The 16,603-nt window shown below is 40.7% G+C and overlaps 1 protein-coding gene across 2 annotated transcripts in view; it reads right to left on the bottom strand.

Annotated features, from left to right (window-relative positions):
• Window positions 1-16,603, bottom strand: part of LOC109419778 (uncharacterized) — a 399,312-nt gene that overhangs the window by 96,865 nt on the left and 285,844 nt on the right. For both annotated transcript variants that reach the window (XM_062850104.1, XM_062850103.1), the window contains exon 3: window positions 8,009-8,214. In XM_062850104.1, coding sequence (XP_062706088.1) covers window positions 8,009-8,214 — 206 coding nt within the window. The remainder of the gene's footprint in view (window positions 1-8,008; window positions 8,215-16,603) is intronic.

Raw genomic sequence — 16,603 nt, forward strand, 5'->3', positions numbered from 1 at the left:
TTCTATGGAATGGTTTACAGTTCACTCTGGTTGGATGCAATTTTATTTTTTGTATGTTCTGCCAAACAGAAATTTTGAATTTACTCCACGAAGAGCTGTCAGAATTACTGCATTTTTACATGGAAGGAGGATCATCAATTTCTTCATCCAATGGTAAAGAAAACTCAATTTTTCAAAAAATGGTCTTTGGTTCGGTTTAGCAGAACCCCGACCATGTTTAAAACATACATAACCTCACGAGTAAACGGAGGGATTGTATCTGTAAGATTATGTAGAATTATGCTTAAAACCTATGTTAAAACCTGTCCAATTTGCAGATCCTTTGAAAAAGGCACAATATATGTGACCGAAACGTCAGGTGTTGAACCAATATCCGTTTATGATTACATAGAGACTGGAAGCCGAAAACCCCCGCTAGCATACTTCCAGAGAAGGAAAAATTGATTGAGCAATTTCTGGATGGATTACTAGAGAAATTTGTGAACTAAGTTCTGAAGGACAAAGGTAGAATTTCTGAGGGATCCATGGGGGGTTTTCTGAAAAACTCCTAGATCCCTGAGGGATTCCTAGAAGATACCTCTGAAGGAATTCATAGAAACATTCCCTGAATAGGGTATATGTACCATTTCTTGGCCTAATTTGTAAGCCGCCTTGACAATTTTGACCATAACTCATGAATCAATAGCACTAGAAATAATATGTTGACCCTATTACACACTCAAGGCAATGCATGTTTCATCATTTGGAAGTTAAATAAGGTAAATATTCAAAAATTTACTTAAAGAAGTTGAAAAGATTCGATGCGATGGTATGCAACGTTGGTCTATGGTACAAAAATTGGCCTAGAACCACTAATTATCTAATTTTTCAATATTTTTGCTAAAGTATTATCTCTGTTTGTTCACCCATCTTATTTTTAAATTACATTTTTGGAGCCAAATTTTCAAAAAATTATAAATAAATCACTTAAACTAAAGTTCTTTCTTAATTTAGTAACGAAAACAACGCAACCCTATTTTTGTGTTATATTTTTACAGTCACCGCACACAAAATCTTTCTTCCTGTTCGTTCTTTGTGGTTCTTACGCAATCAATGTTGTGACGTCACTTTATCGGCGTTTTTGACGTCACTTTACTGATGGGCCAAGATTTGGGTACATAGTGAAAAAAATGTCCCCAATATTCGGCCCACATTCAATTTGTAAAATAGTTATTATTCGTTGAAAACAAATACACAACTTCAAAATAGCGTCTTTGGCCGTCGCATCAAATGTTCAGTTATTGAAAAGTCAGTTCGAAATGTTCCAGAATCATGCCATTTATAATCATGTGTATAGACTACCCACTAAGCCGAAGAATCATGGCGTCTACAAAAGCTAAACAAAGTGAGATTTTCATTCAATTTTAATGCTCCAAAGTGCTCAAATTGAAACGAAATGTTACAGTTGTTTGGCGTATAGCTTTTCCGATATCCAGTTATGCGTGTTTGTTTGAGTTTTTGGTTAACGTTGAGATAGGCCGAACGAGGGGACTATGCCAACGAAGCATCCCGATACCCTACCTTTAAAAACTTCTTGAGAAATCCCCAGAGGAGCATGCAAAAGATTCTTTTGAGAATATTCTAGAGGATTTTCTATATAAATGCCTGAGGGAATCCCTCTATGTAAGGAGCAATACCTGAAATAATCTCTGGAGAAATTCCAACTTCTTTTTTCAACGATATGTTGAAAAGAAATTCAAACTTCTAAAGGAAACCCTTAGACAAATTTGTATGAGAATTTTTACATCCTTGTTTAGAAATCTCAAGAAGTTGCATTTTTTTTTTTTGAAGAATCATTGCAAAAAATTCCATAGACAAAAGCTCATAGAAGAAAATTCTTTCAAAAATATTTGAAGAAATACAGTACTCCTGGAAGAATTTTCCTAAAGAATCGCAGAAGAAATTTCAGATGAAAAAAATGGTTTGAAATGATTTTTTTGAGAAATATCTTGAGAAACTCCTAAAGAAGTCCCAAGCAGAACTCCTGGAAGAATTCCTGAAAGAAGCTCTGCAAAAATTCCTGGATAAATTTTCAAGGAAAAAAGTGGAATGAATGCTAAAGCGATACCTTGAGCAATCTTTGGAATTCTTTCTGAAATCATTTTAGTAAATCCTTCTAGAATATTTTTACTCTATGGAAATTCTGAAAAAAATGATAAATCCTGTAAGGAAATTCTAGATGATTTCCTGGAGGTTATCGGTGTCAAAATTCTAAAGTAGTGCGTGAGATGAAATAATGAATTATAAAATAATTCTTGGGGAAGTCTTAAAAATAATTCTTGCTGAATACACGAAAGGAATTCCTACAAAAATTTCCTTGAGTACAGAAAAAAAACGTGAAAAAATAATTATTGGAGGGGTTTTCCCAGAATACCTGAAGATTGGAAATTTTGTGTAACCAGCACTGACTTTACCATGACAGCACTGAAACCGCATTGATGGAAAAGATCCAGGCTAGATCTTCACGCTTCAGGCTAGGAACTGAAAAAGAACTAAACGTAAGATGGAATGCAATGACAAATCATAAATTTGACCTTAATAATAATATTCTTTCCATTATTCTTTTAGGGAGTTTTTGTCCATGAACCAATTCATAGAATGGAATCATTCATAATTACCGAACTTATTTGCACACATTTGTGGTACATATGAGAGGACACATGGGCTGCAAAACGGTGAGTCGATAAGGAGAGCGTCCAATATAGCTCTGGTCCTCACAAGTTCCTACCTCATGCTTCCACGGGTCAAGCGATGACAAAGACCGCCAGCTAAGAGTTGTGTGCTTAGCTGGTAGTGCAGCCTGGGCAATGTTGTCCTTCTGACTTCAGCTAGATTGAGGAGATACGATCCGAGCGTCTGTTCAACAAGGAGGTGCGGCTCAAACAGCGTCTGTTCCGGCATCCAGCGGCTGAGTAAGAAACGCTGCACAACGCCCAGCTAGATCCAAGGTGGCAGCCCCATCAGCGTGGTCGTCCCAGTGTTGGTTTGGACGTTAAACAGAACTGGCACGATGGCCCTCCGGCGAGACAGGAGTGTTGGCGTAGGTCCAATAAGCCACCCGTAAAAATCCCCATTGCGAGTAACATAGGAGAAAATACGACTCGATACAATCGGCAAAGACCCACGCGACGAAATAAGGACTACGATTGGAAACTTGGAACATGGAATTGCAAGTCACTAGGTTTCGCAGGATGTGACAGGATAATCTATGACGAACTACATCCCCGCAACTTCGACATCGTGGCGTTGCAGGAACTTTGTTGGACTGGACAGAAAGTGTAGAAAAGCGGGCATCGAGCGGCTACCTTCTATCAAAGCTGTGGCACCACCAATGAACTGGGAACAGGATTTATAGTGTTGGGCAAGATGCGACAACGTGTGATCAGGTGACAGCCGATCAACGCAAGGATGTGCATGTTGGGAGTTAAGGGCCGCTTCTTCAACTACAGCATCATCAACGTCCACTGCCTACACGAAGGGAGACCTGATGACGAGAAAGAAGCGTTCTACGCGCAGTTAGAGCAAACATACGATGGTTGCTCGCCGCGTGACGTGAAAATCGTTGTCGGCGACATGAACGCGCAAGTAGGAAGGGAGGAAACCCGGGTAGAGCTTAATGGCAAAAGAATGGCAAATTTTACCATTGAAACAGAATGTTTGAATGGCAAAATGTGTTATTTGTTTGTTTGAAATAAGAGTTAAAATAACAAAAATAATAACAAAATTTTGGTAGCAGAAAAACTTAAAAATAACTTATTTTGCCATTGTAATAACAAAGTAATGGTAAAGCATGCGGATTAAATTGAAGAACAAAATAAGTTATTATTGAGATATTTATAACAACATAAGACCGAAATTAACTGTTATCGGTGAATAACAAAATATGACATTTTTGAGTTATTGATAACAGAATAAGAACAAATTTTGCTTTTTATGTGGCGATCAAAATAATGGTAGGTTTAGTTGTTCAAATTCAATTTTAAAATAATGGTACATTCAGATATTATTTCAAAGTAGAAAGAAAGAAGAAAGGTAAAATGAGCTATTTATGAGCTATTTACAAATTATACTCTTCAATTGTTTGCATTCTAAATTAACATAAATTGATGTGCATCAAATAGAATCTATTGCGAATCAAACACACAATTGTCACACAGGGAATTGAAAAGTTATGCTTGAAATATACAATATAATAGTTAATGGTATATTAAAAGTAAAATATGTTATGGTGCCTTATGTTTATAAATAATTACTCACAATATCAAAATAATGGCAAATTTAGCTAGGAATGTAAGTTATGTTATTGTTTTGATATTTTATACAATTCATTATAAAAGGTGCTACATTGCAAGTTTTACCATGATAGTAATTTTTGTTATTGATGTGTTATTTAGCATTATTCATGAATTACATATCAATGACAAGATTTGCTATGATTGTATATTTTGCTATTGATTTGCCATTTTAAGTTTTTCATAATAACAGAAGAATGGCAAAACGAGATATGATGGCAAAACCAGTTATTATTTTGACCTTTGTTTGCCATTAGCCTCTACCCGGGAATGTACAGACCGGTAATCGGGCGAAACAGCCTGCACGCCGTATCGAATGATAACGGCCAGCGATGCGTAAACTTTGCAGCCTCCCGTGGTATGGTAGTCCGAAGCACCTTCCTCCCCGGCAAAGATATCCACAAAGCCACCTGGAGATCACCCGATCATCAAACAGAAAACCAAATCGACCACGTTATAATCGACGGTAAATTCCTCTCGGATATAACCAATGTCCGCACATACCGCAGTGCGAATATAGATTCGGATCACTACTTAGTCGCTGTATGCATGCGCTCAAAACTTTCGACAGTTATCACCACACGTCGAAGTCGAACGCCGCGACTCAACATCGAGCAGCTGCGTAACGTAGAAGTGGCTCAAGACTACGCGCAGTAGTTAGCAGTGGCCCTACCAACGGAATAGCAGCTTGGCGCAGCTACACTTGAAGATGGCTGGAGGGACATCCGATCCGCCATAGGTAGTACCTCGGCTACAGCACTAGGCTTCGCGACTCCGATTCACAAAAACGACTGGTACGACGGCGAATGTGAACAGTTGAAAAACGAGAAGAATGCAGCATGGGCGAGAATGCTGCAACACCGTACGAGAGCGAATGAGGCACGTTACAAACAGGCGCGGAACAGGCAGAACTCAGTCTTCCGGATGAAGAAACGCCAGCAGGAAGAACGAGATCGCGAAGCGATGGAAGAGATGTACTGCGCTAAGGACACACGAAAGTTCTACGAGAAGCTGAACCGCTCGCGCAGACTCTTTGTGCCACAAGCCGACATGTGCCGAGATAATCACGGGAATATTCTCACGAGCGAGCGTGAAGTGGTCGAGAGGTGGCGGCAGCATTACGATGAGCACCTCAAAGGCGACGTTGCAAGCACCGAAGGTGGCGCGGTAACAGATCTAGGAGTAGGTGCAAAGGGCGAAAGATTTCCAGCCAATAACCTCCAAGAGATTCAAGAAGAGGTTAGCCGGTTGAAAAACAACAAAGCCGCTGGAGCAGATCAACTACCACGCGAGCTTCTAAAATACGGTGGAGAAGCACTGGTGAGAGCACTACACTGGGTCATTACCAAGATTTAGGAGGAGGAAATATTACCGGAGGAATGGATGGAAGGTATCGTATGCCCCATCTACAAAAAGGGCGACAAGTTGGATTGCGGGAACTACACACTACTGAGCGCTGTCTACAAGATACTCACTCTCTCAAATTTTATGCCGCCGTCTATCACCGATTGCAAGAGAGTTCGTGGGGCAATATCAGGCTGGATTCATGGGTCAACGCGCTACAACGGACCAGATGTTCGCCATCCGCCAGGTGTTACAGAAGTGCCGCGAATACAACGTGCCCACACATCACTTGTTCATCGATTTCAAATCGGCGTATGATACAATCGATCGAGAACAGCTATGGCAGATTATGCACGAATACGGATTCCCGGATAAATTGATTGATCAAGGCGACGATGGATCGAGTGATGTGCGTAGTACGAGTATCAGGGACACTCTCGAGTCCCTTCGAATCTCGCAGAGAGTTACGGCAAGATGATTTTGAGCATACAAGAATACACAATTTTGATGAACATTGCGACATTCTATCTCTTTAAATTAAGAAGTTATTAAATAATTTCAATTGTTTGTAATTGTTTGTATATTTACCATGACACATAAAGAATACACTTGCATACAAAAGTTTAAGCCATTTTCATATAGTAGAAATATAGTTCTTTCATTATTCGAAACGGTTCTCTGCGCCATTTTGCGCCGAAAAAAGTAACACGATTTCAAAGTTACCCTATAAAAATCAGTAATTTGTAAATAACTTTCTTATTTCAAAAGCTAGCGTTTTTCGTTGTTCAGCAAAAACATGTATTTTTACATTCCAAACAACTTTGTAGAGGACGCTAAAAATCTTAAAAAGCCCGGTTAAAAGTTATGATGAAATATATGATTTCTAGGGGTCATGCACATACAACGCAATATATCTCGTAAAGTATGAGATTCAGCATTATGGCGTCTTTGACAAAGTTGTTCAAAGTTGCATTTTGCACAACTTTGCCGAAGACATCAAACGTCTATCTGCATATTTCGAAAAAAAAATTTGTTTCATCTCACTTATAGGTGGATTGATCATTCAACTCTTTATGTCAAAAGAAGCGCCTTGTCTAATGTAGAAACTTCTCCGAAGAAACTATATCGCTAAAATCATCGGTTGAAACGTTATTAACCTTCCGTAACTCGCGCGGTTGACTGCCTGCGTCAGCACCACGCTAATGCTGAGTACAAAAAGCGAGATTTTTTCAACGTGTTGTACAAAATACAACATCGCGATCACTCGTGGGTTTAAAAAGCGCACGAAATCGGCAAAATAAAACACTGTGCGATGGCGGAAACGTACATCCGACTAAAGAGTGAAGCCAGGTGAATCGGATTAGTCATTAATGTGTCGAAGACAAAGTACATGATGGCAAAGGGCTCCAGGGAGGAATCACCGCGCCCGCCACCCCGAATTCATATCGACGGTGATGAAATCGAGGTGGTTGAAGAATTCGTGTACTTGGGCTCACTGGTGACCGACGACAACGACACCAGCAGAGAAATTCAGAGGCGCATTGTGGCAGGAAATCGTGCTTACTTTGGACTCCGCAGAACTCTACGATCGAATAAAGTTCACCATACCACGAAGTTAACCATCTACAAAACGCTGATTAGACCGGTCGTCCTCTATGGGCACGAAACATGGACCCTACGTGCAGAGGACCAACTTGGAGCTTTCGAACGGAAGGTGTTGCGTACCATCTACGGCGGAGTGCAGATGGAAGACGGGACTTGAAGAAGGCGAATTAACCACGAGCTGCATCAGCTGCTGAGAGAACCAACCATCGTCCATACCGCGAAAATCGGTAGGCTACGGTGGGCGGGTCACGTCATCAGGATGTCGGATAGCAACCCGACTAAAATGGTTCTCGAGAGTCATCCGACCGGTACAAGAAGACGTGGAGCGCAGCGAGCTAGGTGGGTCGACCGAGTGGAGGACGATCTGCGGACTCTACGCAGAGTGCGGAACAGGAGGCAAACAGCCATGGACCGAGTGGAATGGAGGCGGCTACTATGTACCTACAGTAGAGGCCACCCCGGCCTTAGCCTGATCGAACCGAACCGAACATGGAAGGAAAAGTTTATGGGGCTGCAGCTCCACGGATCACATCCTTCAGGCAGAGATCAAAAACAAAAACCACAATGGAACTATCGAAATCTGTGAATTTGTTACGATTGACGTTAGCCGAAAATGAGTTCATCTTCGGCGTCACGTGGTAATAGTTGTACACATTGATATAACGAGTTTGTAGTTGTGCTACGAATAATTGTTCCGTCTGATTAAAAAGATATCAAAACAACCTTACCTTAACTTGCACCCCCGGCACGGAGAACACCTTCATCGGTGGGGTTTCCTTTGGTGTGTACCGGTAGAACTCTCGACGTCCTTTGTACCACTTGACGGAGTACAGCTTCTCGTCTCCCATGTCATAGTAGCAGTACAGTACTGCACTGTCTCCTCTCCGCACAGCTCGTGGCACTGTAACCTGCACAGCCAGCAGGGCATCTATCACTGAAATACGGGGGATAGAGAACACAAAACAGGAAATTAGGAAAAGGGTATTTTTCAACAGTTGAAACGGTTTTTATCATTGCAATCGTTTTTTTTATCTATATAGGATGCCCACTTTGGGCGATAGGAAATCAATAAGTTACCATAAACCCTTCGAGCCGCAGGAAGTTCATTAAATTTTTAATTAAACCGCAATAACATGCACCGCATCAGACCAGACAGACTCTGTCCGCGTTGGTGGACTGATGTGACATCCGGGGCGACCGACTAACAGCAATCCGCACGAGATATACCCGAAAAAAAATACATGTTTTAAGCCTCCCACGAAGCCCGCGATGATGAACGAATGCCACGAGGGCAAAAACCGCGAAACGATTAATCAATGGCGAAAATACCCTTCGCAGCTATGCTGGCTGTTGAATGAAGCGGCGCGGCGTGGCGCGGTGCGACGTCAGCTCCGTCGTCCGTCCGTCAAAAAGTTTGTGGATTTTGTCAGAATCGGGTTGCGGTTGGGGATTTTTCATTTCGCATACTTTTCCTTTCCAGTAACTTGTCAGTCAGTCTGGGGGGTAGGTACGATCCATGAAAATCGGAATCTTTGTCCGAGTAAAAAGAAATCCAGACAGAAGATTTGGTTCTGGGACACGCGCTTGGACTCGTCTCTTCTGCACCTCGTTCGTGATGGATGAAGTTTTGATGACGGTCTAACCCGGTTTTGCGGTGGTGCTCGGTGGAATGAGAGCGACAGTTAATGAAATTATCTTGTCTGGTTTTACAACATTTGGGTGCGTCTTTCGGCGGATTTTGGCTATTTTTTGCCAACGTCCGCGGCAGACTTTTCAGGCAGCAGCGCGTTAATTACGTGATTTATGGATTGACGATGATGGTCGTCTTGTCCTGCAACAGGATTACACAGCTGCGTACGAGATGATAATGAACTGCGGTTGCTTACTTTATGGACTTTTTGAGGAGTTTGTAAAATTTGTGGAGTGGAGCTGTGCGAGTGGAGATTATTTTGAAATGTTTGCTTATTCAAAATTCTAAAGTTCTATATGAAAATATTATTACTGTTGTTTAAGCCTGATTAATAGGTAATTTCACTTGATGAATTTTGACATACAAGCAATTCTGAATAATGTACTCTTTCCTGAATTACCAAAGAAGTTACAAAAGAACCTTTTTTTTATCTGTATTAACGAGATTTTTAACCCTAGGCTAGTTCATCTCGGGACCCACGCATTACTTCTCTTCCGGAGGAAGAACCCACATTTTGTGAGTATGTCAGGAGTGGGATTCGATCCCAGTTCCTCGGCGTGATAATCAAGTGTTCTAATCATCACACCAGGTCCGCTCCACAAGATATATGCACTCTCAGTTTCATATGTCTTGGGTAACTCTCGCTGAGACCGGCCCACTATTTACACCTTGTCTTCAAAAATGTTTAAGGTGCCGATTTTCTGAAAGTCCTGCCCAAAAAAAGTAAGAAAAAAGCATTTGGTTACTCAAATTGATGGACCCCCCGTTAGTTAGAGCTATAACAATGTTTGCATACCCCTCGATTTTGGTCATTTTGGGTTAACCCTTTGGAGCCGGAGGGGTCATATATGACCCCTACATAGAAACGACTGTATAAATTCACCCATTCGATAAAACAGAATACTGTCTTCGGCAAAGTTATTGAAAATTGAGTCCTCTATTAGGGAAAAATCGGGATATTTGTATTTGGGACTTCATTGATTACCTAGAACATCCTGAACACCATGAAAATTGCAAAAACGAAATAATTGACATACCAGTTGTTCTAAAAGCTAAATGTGGATGTGGGTTTGGTGTATATATATCTATTCAGCCTTTATCAAGATAATCAAAAGGTATTTTATATTCTGGGATGTTCTAGGTGTTTCAAACTGTCCTATAGTGAAGTCCTTAGGGCCCATATAGCCGAGGCGGTAAACGCACGGGTATTCTGCATGACCATGCTGAGGGTGACGGGTTCGATTCCCGGTCGGTCCAGGATCTTTTCGTAAAGGAAATTTCCTTGACATCCTTGGGCATAGAGTATCTTTGTGCCTACCACACGATATACACATGCAAAATGGTCATTGGCAGAGGAAGCTCTCAGTTAATAACTGTGGAAGTGCTCATAGAACACTAAGCTGAGAAGCAGGCTTTGTCCCAGGAGGACGTTACGCCAAGAAGAGAGAGAGAGAGAGAGTGAAGTCCTTCAAATCTACAAGAATAATTTTATGTATTTTTGCCACAATTAATAGCATTGCATAACCTACTGAGATCCGTGAAGCTCTTGACATCTACTATGTCATTTATGGACACTATAGGGATATTTCAGGTCAGCCAAACTACCTTGGAGTTCAGGACTTCAGGTCTACACTCGTAACAGTATCCATATCTGTTAAACTGAAAAACGCTGCATAATCAACTTCAGTTACTGGAACAATCTGAAGTCTACTAGCTTATTATAAACCTTTGGGACATCTAGGGTCGTCCAAATTGTTCTATAATAAAGTCCTTCAAATCTACAAGAACAACTTTATGTGTTTTCATCATATATAATAGTATTGTATAATCTGCTAGGGTCCGCGGAGCTCTTGAAATATCAAATGTCATTCAGAGACACTACAAGGATATTCCAGATCAGCCAAACTATATTGGAGTTCAGGACTTCAGGTCTACACTCGTAACAACAGCCATATATGTTATGCTGAGTAACGTGGCATATTTATCAGTGGTTACTGGACCAATCAGAAGTCTACTTGTTTATTAAACCCCTTTGGGACATTCAGGTTCGTCCAAACTGTTCTATAATGAAGTCCTGTAAATCTACAAGAATAACTTTATGTGTTTTGCCATAAATAATAATATTGCACAACCTGCTGGAATTCGCGAAGCTCTTGAAACCTCAAGTGTCATTTAGAGACACTACAGGGATATTCCAGGTCAGCCAAACTACCTTGGAGTTCAGGACTTCAGGTCTACACTCGTAACAGTATCCATATCTGTTATATTGAGTAACGCTGCATAATTAACCGCAGTTACTGGAGCAATCTGAAGTCTACTTTTTTGTAATAAACCTTTGGGGCATTCACGGTCGTCCAATCTGTTCTATAATGAAGTTCTTCAAATCTTTAAGAAAAACTTCATTTGTTTTCATCATAAATAATAGCATAGAATAATCTGCTGAGATCCTTAAAGCTTTTGAAATCTCAAATGTCATTTAGAGACACTATGGGAATGTTCCTTCCAGGTTAGCCAAACTATCTATGAGTTCAGAGCTTCAGGTCTACACCTGTAACATCAGCTATATCTGACATACTGAGTAACGTTTCATAATCAATAGCGGTGACTGGACCAACCCGAAGTCTTCTATATATTATTATGAACCTTTGGGACATTGAGGGTCGTCCAAATTATCTTGAAGTTTAGCTCTTGATAGTAACAGTAGTTATTCTCACAATGAACTTTGGACTTTTATCTGCAATCCCCCTGGCATATCATGAGTCATTTCAAGATAGTTTTGAGATATTCCAGATCAACATCACTATTCCGGAGGCCATAGCTTCAGGTCTACACTTGTGATAATAGCTTTTGTCACAACGTTAAGGTGTTACATAATACACTGTACTTACCAAAGCAGTTAGAGAAACAATGCGCTTTGTTATTTGTTTTTGGGATATTATGGGCTTTATAACAGAAGGTTAGTTGATAAAAACAACTTTTTGTAACTTTCAGAAGAATTGCTGGACATGATAGTTTACAAACCGTAGCTTTTAATGAAAGAAGTTACCGTTACACCCGTAGACTTTACGATCTAAACTCAAGTATAGCTTGGATGACCTAGGGTACTCGACTGATCTGATATTGTCCATTTGCCTTTCAGAAGACTTACTGGACATGATAGATTACAAATCGTAGCTTTGTGAAATGAAAGAAGTTACCGTTACACCCACAGACTTTAGGATCTAAACTCAAGAACACTGCCTATATTCGCATAGTTGACGTAAGCGCCATTGTAGTTTTCAACACACTTTCGAAATTTTAGCAATGATAAATGGGAAGTTTAGGATTTTTTTCACTTTGACATAAAGCTAGTGATTAGATCTTGTGCTCTATTGAATAAAACTGGTAACAATTATGAACATGTGATGGATATTAGCTAGTGAATACTGACATTGTGAATGGTGGTTACGTCGACTATGCGATTATGGGAAGAACAGTTTGGATGACCTAGGATACCCCGACTGATCTGATATTGTCTATTGAATTTTCAGAAGACTTACTGGACATGATAGATTGTAGCTTTGTATAGTGAAAGAAGTTACCGTTACACCCGTAGACTTTAGGATCTAAACTCAAGAATAGTTTGGATGACCTAGGATATCCCGACTGAGCTGATACTGTCTATTGAACTTTCAGAATACTTGCTGGACATGATAGATTACAAATCTCAGCTTTGTATAATGAGAGAAGTTACCGTTACATCCGCAGACTTTAGGATCTAAACTCAAGAACAGTTTGGATGACCTAGGATGCCCCGACTGATCTCATACTGTCTATTTATCTTTCAGAAGATTTGCTGGACATGATAGATTACAAACCGCAGCTTTGTGTAATGAAAGCAGTTACCGTTACACCCATAAACTTAAGGATCTGAACTCAAGGACAGTTTGAATGACCTAGGGTATCTCAACTGATCTGGTATTGTCTATTTACCTTTCAGAAGACTTGCTGGACATGATGGATTACACATCGCAGCTTTGTATAATGAAAGAAGTTACCGTTACATCCATAGACTTTAGGATCTAAACTCTAGAACAGTTTGGATGACCTAGGATATTCCGACTGATCTGATACTGTCTATTGAACTTACAGAAGACTTACTGGGCATGATAGATTACAAACTGTAGCTTTGTGTAGTGAAAGAAGTTACCGTTACAACCATAGACTTAAGGATCTAAACTCAAGGACAGTTTAGATGACCTAGGATACCCGGACTGATCTGATTATGTCTACTGAACTCTCAGATGATTTACTGGACATGATAGATTACAAATCGTAGTTTTGTATAATGAAAGCAGTTACCGTTACATCCGCAGACTTTAGGATCTAAACTCAAGAACAGTTTGGGTGATCTAGGATATCCCAACTGATCTGATATTGTCTATTTACCTTTCAGAAGACTTGCTGGGCATGATGGATTACAAATCGAATCTTTGTATAATGAAAGAAGTTACCGTTACACCCGTAGACTTTAGGATTTAAACTCAAGAACAGTTTAGATGACCTTATGATACCCCGACTGATCTGATACTGTCTATTGAATTTTCAGAAGACTTTCTGGACATGATAGATTACAAATCGTAGCTTTGTATAATGAAAGCAGTTACCGTTGCATCCATAGACTTAAGGATCTAAACTCAAGAATAGTTTGGATGACCTAGGATGTCCAGAAAAAATATTCCGCATAATATTCTACCGTTTTTGTACTATTGAATACCAAAACTACAGAAAACGTTGTAAAAACTCCGGAATAACGCTTGGAAAAATTCCGGCTTCAAAGGGTTAAACCGTTATAACTCGAAAATTTCTCCAAAAACCACCTCAAAATGAATTGCGTTTCAGGGCATTTCAGAAGGTTTCCGATGAATTTGAGGGGGCTTCGGAGGACCGCACGTGACTTTCACGAAGGTTTCACAGGGGTTTTGTGGGCTTTGTTCCGAGGTCTCAGGTCAATTTTACGAAGGTTTTATAGGGATTTCAGAAGCGTTCCAAGCGTTTCAGGGTGTGTCAGGAGGTTTCACAGGGGTTTTAGGGGGCTTCAGAGGCTCTTAGATGAATTTCACGGATGTTTCGTGAGGGTTTCAGAGGCGTTTCAATGAATTTCTGTGCGTTTCAGGGCATTTCAGGAGGTTTCCGGTGAGTTTGAGGGAGCTTAAGAGGATCTCAGGTAAATTTCACAGAGGTTTTATAAGGGTTTCAGAGGCGTTTCAGAGCGTTTCAGAGACGTTTCAAGGCGTTTCAATGCGTTTCAGGGAATTTCAGAGCATTTCAGGGCGTTCCAGGAGGTTTCGCCGGGCTTTTAGGGAGCTTCAGAGGCTCTCAGGTGACTTTTATTAAAGGGATTTTATAGGCGTTTCAAGGCATCTCGAAGCGTTTCAAGGCGTTTCAGTGCATTTTTATGTGTTTCGGGTGTTGCAGGAGGTTTAGGGGGCCTTAAGGGGGCTTCAGAGGCTCGCAGGTGAAATTCACGGAGGTTTTATGTAGGTTTCAGAGGCGTTTCAAGGCGTTTCAAGGCGTTACAATGCGTTTCAGGGCATTTCGGGAGGTTTGCGGTGAATTTTAGGGAACTTTAGAGGCTCGTAGGTGAATTTCACGAAAGTTTCACGAGGGAGCATTCCTAATGCTCTTAGATACAACTAGTAGACCTCGTAGATTTGATGATCTATACTCAAGGGAGTGCTTCTTCTTCGAACTCAAAACTTGATAGATAATAGTTACCTGAGGTTGTGTTACGACGAACCTTAGTCGTAAATCTCTTAGAGACAACCAAATACGTTAGTAGATCCGATGACCTATACTCTAGAAGATTCTTGAAGTTCCTCAAACTGACAACGAACCACTTGACTTGACAGCACATAGTTGCATGACACTATTTTTTTCTTAACTACTTAACCTATTTTACAGCTCTTTTGTCCTCTAGGGCACTACGTGAGCGATTCCAAATGGCGGATGCACTTATACTTTGGACAGCGCCTAAATGTATACTATTACATTCTTATTCTACTATATCGAACTGGTTCGCCTTTGTGCTGCTTTCACTTTTCTACCCTGTCCTTGGTAGAATGATGAGCACGATGATGAAATGATGTGTGGCTGTTGTTCATTTTCCAGTCCGATTGGGGGTCGTCCATTATGGGTTGCCGTTTGCCGATATCCAATTATCCGAGTCCATTTGAGCTATGAGAGCTCAGAAGAGGGTCGAGTGCCAGCCTCTCTCGGGGGGGAAGAGCAACTAACGAAGTGCCGGGGCTGGGATCGAACCCATGACGATCCGCTTATGAAGCGAACGTGTAGCCACTGCGCCACGGGCCCCGGCTTATGCATGACGCAATGTAAGCCTAAATTCCATTCATAATAATCCATTAGATCACTGATTACGCTTGTAGATCAGATGGCCTTAACACAAGGAAATTCTCGGATATGCTATACAACCATAGAACCCACCACCTTTGACAAAACATAGATGCCTGGGGCTGTGTGAGCCCTCGTAGATTCGATGACCTATATTCAAGGAAGTTCTTGGAGAACCATTAAGAACCATTGGTAGATCTGATGACCTATACGCAAGGAAGTTCTTGGAGATCCTCAAACTGGCAACGAACTCACCACTTGACACCACATAGCAACATGAGGCTGTGTAAGCATAAATTTCATTCGTAATGCTTCTATAGTTCACTGATTACGCTCGTAGATTAGATGGCCTAAACTCCAGGGAGTTCTCGAATACTCTTAAACTTTCAACCCTTAATCACTCTGTAAACGTCCCTTAACTCTTAATTCTGCTTTTTACTCGTAAACCAACTTTATCTGTAATCTTGAGTACTCCAACTGTTCTGAACATAATCAAATTTCATTTAGGTAACGTTACCTAAATTGAGGGACCTAAAAAGATTTTACCTAAATGGATCCTACCAAAATGAAGGTTTCAGTGTAATTATAAATGCCAAATAAAGCACAAAATCATTGAAATTTGATGGAAAACTCAATAACCAGAGTGTGTAATACAATAAATTGACTGACAACAACACTTGGGATAACATATGATCAATAATATAATATTTCGCTCCATATGTCACCCAGTTCAGTAGCGAACACCAAATTTACAAAGTAGTTGTTCGGCATTCTTATAATATGTCCTGCCCACCAAATCCTTACGGCTTTGGCCACCATGCCGTATACTCTATATGCATTCGCCTTGATAAATTCTCTCCAAAGAAACCTGTACTATTTCCAATGGTGAAGTCATCAAATTTCTTACCATCAAATCCTCGAGTCTCATTAGGGGAATTTGTGAATCATCTCCACCACCAATCACGGCAAGATCTCAAATGACGTTCCGTCCCATTCAGGAATCAATTCAACGGAACGGGCTCTTTTGTTGCACGCTTCTCATTTGAAAATAAAAAAGCAACTTCCTCACCAACTGCACGTACCTAGGTATGACTGGAGTAGTTGAAAACGTAGACCAGCAAAATGGAAAAGGAAAAAAAAACGAAGCTACTATCATCTTCTGTGAATTCCCCGCTAGGAAGGAAAAATACAACCACACGCTGCTGCAGCGACAAGTTCCTCGCGGTGGAGAACATTATAATTG

This window comes from Aedes albopictus, chromosome 2 (assembly GCF_035046485.1).
Source record: "Aedes albopictus strain Foshan chromosome 2, AalbF5, whole genome shotgun sequence".
NCBI lineage: Eukaryota > Metazoa > Arthropoda > Insecta > Diptera > Culicidae > Aedes > Aedes albopictus.